The following is a 7,325-nucleotide window of genomic DNA, read 5'->3' as shown; positions in this document are numbered from 1 at the left end:
AGGGCACTCATTATTCTACGCTCTGGTGGGGTGAGGGGTGGGGGGTGGGGGGTAGGGGGAGATACCCCACATCCCCGCACTGCTGGCTCTGCCAACCCCTGTCTCGCTGCAGTCCAAAGTCTATCCTGTTTGACGCCACTGCTCCACACAGTCCAACATACAACAAAGAAAAGTTGGAGTTTTTTTTTTAATTTTTATTTTTGGGAAATAAATATTCAAAGTCTTAGTGTGGGAGAGAGAAACAGATGGATACAATGAATATATACACGCATATTATGAGAGAGAAATTGTAAACTACTGTCGGCTCCCACCAGGCAAAGACCGTCTCCGATCTCTCTTTCTCTCTCTATCTTTTCTTCGGCTTGGACTTCGGCGAAAACCCTAATTGGTTGCTCCCCGGTTAATCGGTCAACTGGGAGGTGCTGGGTTTGGTGTGGTGTATCGGGGGTGTGGAAATGACGGATTGTTCCGAGGTTGTGCTGCGGAATATTGCAATTCGTTTGAATATTTAAGGTAAGGTTTTGATTTTTTTTTGGGAATTTTCCATTTGTGTTTGGTCTCGATTTTGGATTTTCTTCTCTGGGCTGCGCTTATTTCTTAATTTAGCTGCTCCTCGCTGTTAAAGCCGTTGAGCTTCTGGGTTTTGTGTGATTGTTAATTGTAGCTCCCTGGATTTGGTGGATCTGTTCTGGCTGTTTCTTGCTTCGATCTTATGATTTGGTGATTCGTTTGCTGACAATTTAACTTCTTTCATATTTGTTGTGTTTTCTTCTTCCTGAATGATTTTTGCACAGTTTTTTATGTTAAAAAATGTTTTTGATTAAATTATAGCGTAACATCCTTTCTCCTCTTTTGCACACAACGACCTAGAACTTGTCAAATAGCTTCTACCATCCTTTATGGCCAAAATGTCGCCGGAAACTGGCCAATTCCAGTCGGAAAATTGTGATGATTCAGCCTGAAATATGTTTGGAGATTTCATCGTGTTACAACTGAAGTAGAGGTTGCTCTTTGTTACTCATCTAAGTTTGGGTAATTTGTAGATGTGGTGAAAGTATAGGTCACAAACTGTAATCTAGTAGCGAGTTGAAGAAATTATTTTCGTTTGTAATAAGAAATTAGTCTGGTTTACTTAGTAATGGATGAATTTAAGGTTATGACACAATTATGTAATGAAAACATCTTTGAACTTGGCAAAGTTTTGTGCTTTTTGAGAAATCCATTTATTGCGAGCTTGTAGGATTGGGATTTTAAGATGTCATATAGTTCATTTACTAGTTTCTTTAATTGATTATAATGACTATTTCTAGTCTCAGTTTCAGTAGTTGGATCTGATTCTTCTTGTTTGGCATAACAGAAGCGTTTAAATTAGGTTCAAGAGAGGGTTGGTTATCTAATTGTGAGATTATCACACAAAAAAGTTCCAACAGTTCAACAGTTCAAGTAAGTTTTATGATGGCACACATTGCTGCAAATCATTTTACTGGAGGGGCTCATCCAGGTTGGTTTTCTATCTTCTGGTCAAAAGACTTCTTAAACTTTGTATGGAATTTTATACGTATTCATATTGACAAGTTGGTTGTCTACTTCCTTCCTCTTTTCCCTGCATTCCCCCCTCTACCCCCTTGAGTAACACTAGTTGAGTTTTTGCTATAGGGGCTTCAAATGATCCTTTGTACAAGGAGTTGTGGCATGCCTGTGCTGGACCACTTGTGACGGTTCCTCGTGAAGGGGAAAGAGTTTATTATTTTCCGCAAGGTCACATGGAACAGGTATCATTCGCCTGAATACATTTCTTTAGTCGCCTAGATGTGACTCTGTGGTTGTTTATGTTTTTTTTCCCCCATTATTACAAGATTTTTATTAAGTCATTGTGTCCCTCTTTTTATTTCATTCTGTTGCAGCTTGAAGCATCTACCCATCAGGGAGTAGACCAGCAGCTTCCTTCGTTCGATTTACCAGATAAAATTCTGTGCAGAGTTCTGAATGTTCGTCTTCAGGTAAGTTTACTTCACACATTTGGTTATAAATAGCCTTCGCCTGTGTTTGAATTTAATGCAGTAGCCCTGCTTGTGCTGTAGGCCGAAACAGAGACAGATGAGGTGTATGCACAAATAACATTGCTTCCTGAAACAGATGTAAGTTTTAACTCCCTTTAAAACTTTAAGCTTGCTTTTGTACTTGTGTGGGTTGACCCTTTTCAACTAAAAGCTAATAGTTCGATACACGAACCCCTGGCGCTAAGATTCGAACCCATGACCTATGATCTGGCTCTGATACCAAATTGAAGCATGTGCTCCATCTCAACTAAAAGCCTAAGCTGATAGTTCGATTGTACATTAATGGCTATATGCTCAACAAATATTGTAGAAATTTTTCTTGATATTATGTTTACTTTATTCCTTTCTGTGGAAGCAGCAAAGTGAGATCACGAGTCCTGATCCTCCTCTCCCTGAACCTCAACAATATAATGTCCATTCATTTTGCAAGACACTTACTGCTTCTGACACAAGCACCCATGGTGGGTTCTCTGTTCTCAGGAGACACGCGGACGAATGTTTGCCTCCATTGGTATTCATTATATTCTTTGCAATTCAATTCCCTTAAGCCCTTAATCATTCTTCTCCTAGTTGGTTTTAACTTTATGTTTGGTGTGCAGGATATGACTCAACAACCACCATGGCAGGAGTTGGTTGCTACTGATCTTCATGCCAGTCAGTGGCATTTTCGTCACATCTTTCGCGGTAACTTTTGCTTTTGAATTATGCTTTTCTATCATTACTCAACTGAAGTAAGCCTTAATCCAATCTAGTTGTGTCATCAATGTGGATTCTATTTCTTCTCTCAATCTTTTTACTTGACAAATACTTAACGAAAAACTGATCCCTTAGTTAGGATGCCTTTTTATTATGTTGTTTGCCATAAACTGTCTTGACAAGAGCTAATTTTCAGGTCAACCTAGGCGTCACTTACTCACAACTGGTTGGAGTGTTTTTGTAAGTGCAAAGAAATTAGTTGCCGGAGATGCATTCATCTTCCTCAGGCAAGTTTCATATCTAAACTTTTTGTTATGGGAAATCACAAAGTGTTTTGCCTTTTTAGATGCCCTTGCTTCCCAAGTCAGGGTATATCATTCCCGACTTTTACAAGATGTAATTTCACTGAATGCAGGGGTGAAAATGGGGAGCTCCGAGTTGGGGTTAGGAGGCTCATGAGACAACTAAACAATATGCCATCTTCTGTTATATCAAGTCACAGCATGCATCTCGGAGTTCTTGCTACTGCTAAACACGCCATCACAACAGGGACTTTTTTCTCGGTTTTTTACAAGCCAAGGTTGTGCTGTGTGTAATTTTTTGTATTAGTCAATTTTGCTTTGTTGTTTTTTGTATTAAACAACTAAATGCCTGATGTCCAGGACAAGCCGAGCCGAGTTCGTTGTGAGTGTGAACCGATATCTTGAAGCACAAGATCACAAGTTTTCTGTTGGAATGAGGTTTAAGATGAGGTTTGAGGGCGAGGAAGTCCCGGAAAGAAGGTATTTTCATAACACGATTGTTTTAGGTCTATGAGGATATGGCTTAGCTGAAATTTGCTTAGATTGCTGGAGTAGCTCAAATAAATAGATCATGGTTATTAACATTCTTCTTCAGGTTTAGTGGGACCATTATTGGCGTTGGAGAGAATAAATCGTGTGGATGGCCCAATTCTAAATGGAGAAATCTGAAGGTGATTATACTTGCAATCATGTTTCAGAATTATTGTTTTATTAGCGGTTCTTTTTAACATTTGTCCCTAGGTTTGTTGTCCATTTACATTAATTGTGGCTAATATCTGATAGCCGTGATTTGTTCAGGTTCAATGGGATGAGCCATCTTCAATTTACCGACCTGATAGGGTATCGCCATGGGATATTGAACCACTAGTTGCAACACCACCACAAAATCCCCAACCTCCACAAAGGAATAAACGGGCACGCCAGACAGTTTTAGCTTCAAATACACAAGAATTTTCTGCACAAGGTTTTAACTTTTTTTTTTTCTTCATTCAAGTACCTTTGTATTCGCTTAGTGTATTACTATATCTATCTTATAACCTGTAACCCTCTTCCTGGAAATATATAGGCATGTGGAAACCAACTGTTGATTCTCCCTCATCGTTCTCGCACATTGATCCATCCCGTGTAATAGACCCTTTCCTATCAGTGAAACTCTCTTCTGATTCAAAGGCTAACAACAACCTCGGTTATGGAGAGAATGATTCCCTGCCTTCTGTTTCCGCTAAATCAATGTACTGGCCTAATCAATCCAAAACAGACTCAACGGCACCGGTTGCTGAAAAGAGACCGGCAAATGGCTACAGGTTATTTGGAATTGAGTTGCTGGACCATTCCACGGTTGAAGATACCTCACCCGTGGCTGCACCTCCAGCTGTGGTGGAGAGTCATCCTAATCCATCTTTCGATACTGAATCTGACCAAAATTCTGACCCATCAGACCCTACTCAATCTGACATTGATCCTGAAAGATCATCACTGAGATCCACCCATGAATCACAAAGCAAGCAAATTAGGAGCTGCACTAAGGTACTGTACCCACTACCCACTATCCAAAAAGTTCTGTTTCTCTAAAACCCTAGAATAACCTTCTTCTGCCAAGACCTTGTGGTCTAATGGCACCCGGGTTGGACTCCCATATGAGAGGTTGTGAGTTCGAGTCTCAGTGGAGGCGTTATTGGCTCTTTGTGCTTCAGTAGGTTGAGAAAGTGGTTATGAACAGATACTACATTGTAATAGAGTCAGTAGCATTCGAAAAGAAGAATAACCTTCTTCTCCCTCAAAAGGGAGCAGCCAACTTATTTATTTTTCTGGGTAATCGTAGGTCCACATGCAAGGAAAGGCAGTTGGGAGAGCAGTAGATCTTGCAGGGTTTGATGGGTATGAAGATTTGCTCAAGAAATTGGACGAGATGTTTGAGATGGAAGGTGAACTGTGTGGATCAGTCAAGAAATGGCAGGTTGTGTACACAGACGATGAGGATGACATGATGATGGTTGGAGACGACCCATGGCAGTTGAGTCATTTCACTTTTCTCTCTATATATATTTTTTGTTAGACAAGTATAATCATGCGGCTTTGGCTGAGTTGCTAACCATTGCGCTATTCTATTGTATATAGTGAATTCTGCTTCATGGTCCGAAAAATCTACATCTACTCGAATGAAGAAGCCAAGATGCTTTCACCTAAGATTAAGCTCCCTGCCAAGGACGTTAAACCATGCAAGCCAGTTTCAGATGCTGCTCCAAACAGCACCGAGGAACAGGCATGACGCCTACCTACCCCCTCACTCTTCAGAAGACAAAGTAATAACACGGGACCGGAGGACATACCCCCCTCGTGATTTTTATTTTGACTGCAAGCGTTGTTGAGCCTGACACATAACTCATGCTGAAAGGGCCGATTTTGTTAGTTAACTTACCGTGTGGTGGTGGTGGGAAGAAAGATCAGATAGCTGGCAAGACACAGTCTGTGCACTAAAGATAAGAACTCCTATCCCTATCCTAGTAGTGTCTTTGTTTTCATGGTTTCTGTACGTTTTTCTTGTCTGGACTCGAGTTAGTTATGGAGAAGAAAGCGTGGACTACCTACCGCCTCTAATGTGGAGGTGGACAGATACTCGTCTTTATTTATTTTAATTTTTTGGGGATTTTTGTAAGTTTTTTTTTTCTTCAATATAATAAAAGCGTGTCATCGTAATAGGTGGCTTCTGTGTATATATATAGTAAGTAGATAGCCATAGCCTTGCATTTTTCAACTGGGGTCTTATCAGTTATCACGTGTATGAATAGTGGTTGAAGGAAAAAAATTGTGTTTGTAATATGAGTTTGTTTGAGTCTGACTTGTTCTTTGTGTGCCGTCACTTTTAAGGTGTTTTTAACGTTGTTGTGATAAATGTGTGTATTATCAACATCTTCCATGATGCGTGATGTGTTTGGTGTTAGGTTCAGATGTATGCGTTGAATTTTCTGGATTTAGCCTTTCGGCGAGTTCACACTTGTGTTCATTTTACTTGCCCTCTTGTTTTCATCAAGAAAATGACAAAAAGGAATAGTAAAAGGTTAGACAATCATTTTGGCCCACACAAATTGTATAACCATATTTTGTATAGTATAAAATAATGTATATTCAGTACAAAAATAATATATATTCAGAACAAAAATAATGTACACTGTATTCAAGAGATGTATATTATTTTTGTATTGAGTGTACATTTTATTATATATTGTACATATAATATAAAAATAATGTACATACAGTACAAAAATAATGTACATGTAATATATTAAAAAATGTACTTTTTGTGTACCCCAATACTCGATGGTTTTCTCTCTTAAGTTGCACATACATATTTTATTTTATATCCTCTCAGAATCCAGATACGCTGTTGGGCCCTTAGAATTGCGGTTCAATCTTTTGGAAAGAATGATAGATTAGTATGATGTTATTCTCAATGCTAATAAGAAGTAAACTAACATTTTCTTAGTAATAAGAGAACCATCTCAAATAAATTCTACATTTTTACACTATTAATTATAGTTGAATTTGCATACCTTAATCGAGTATAATAGACCTCATTTAAAATTAATTTATTTCAAAAAAAAATATGTATAACAATTTCTAACTAATAAGATAATCATTGCAATGAATCAATTGTTTTTAAAAATTAAAAAAAAATCCTTGAATAAATATAAATAAAATATAAATTACACTTTGTATCTGTATTATTTTATTTTATTTTTTTTTGTAAATGAGATGTATCAGTTTTATAAAGAAATTATACATCTCTAATATGTTGTTTTAACATGTGAATCTAGTAATTCTATTGCATGATCTAAACTCATATAACTAAATATGAAGTATTGTTGTAATATTTATAATAAAAACTATTAATGTTATTAAGTTTCATATATAAAAAGGAAAATATGAACTTTATTCATTTATAAAGTTTTTATTTAAGAATTATGTTTTCATTTACACGCTTGACAATTATTTGACGGAACAAATATATATATATATATATATATATATATATATATATATATATATATATATATATATATATATATATATATATATATAGATTTAGGTTCTGGTGCGGTTAGGGTGCCCAGGTGCGGTTGTGCGGTTTAATCTGGACCATTCATCTCGCTTAAATTAACGTCCAAAAACGTCAAAATTTAAAAAAAAAAAATGCGGTGGTAATTTTGTAATTTTTGCATGTAGGTCAAAATTAAGGTGAGCGGATCTGTGATTAATGTGCGTGGGG

At 37.4% G+C, this 7,325-nt stretch overlaps 1 protein-coding gene across 1 annotated transcript; it reads left to right on the top strand.

Annotated features, from left to right (window-relative positions):
* The first annotated feature begins 220 nt into the window (after positions 1 to 220).
* LOC109167174 (auxin response factor 1-like) lies at positions 221 to 5,906 on the top strand. The gene is made up of 15 exons (XM_019316134.1): positions 221 to 513; positions 1,358 to 1,501; positions 1,657 to 1,772; positions 1,905 to 2,000; positions 2,082 to 2,138; positions 2,419 to 2,571; positions 2,660 to 2,744; positions 2,953 to 3,043; positions 3,172 to 3,336; positions 3,419 to 3,538; positions 3,654 to 3,729; positions 3,857 to 4,022; positions 4,125 to 4,585; positions 4,881 to 5,071; positions 5,177 to 5,906. Exons 2-15 carry the CDS (start codon positions 1,453 to 1,455, stop codon positions 5,325 to 5,327), a joined length of 1,977 nt encoding a protein of 658 aa, XP_019171679.1. The 5' UTR covers positions 221 to 513; positions 1,358 to 1,452; the 3' UTR covers positions 5,328 to 5,906.
* Positions 5,907 to 7,325: the final 1,419 nt, after the last annotated feature.

This window comes from Ipomoea nil, unplaced genomic scaffold (genome assembly GCF_001879475.1).
Source record: "Ipomoea nil cultivar Tokyo-kokei standard unplaced genomic scaffold, Asagao_1.1 scaffold3147, whole genome shotgun sequence".
Taxonomy (NCBI): Eukaryota; Viridiplantae; Streptophyta; class Magnoliopsida; order Solanales; family Convolvulaceae; genus Ipomoea; species Ipomoea nil.
Note: the sequence above shows the minus strand (reverse complement) of the source record. Positions and strands in the feature narration are given on the sequence as shown.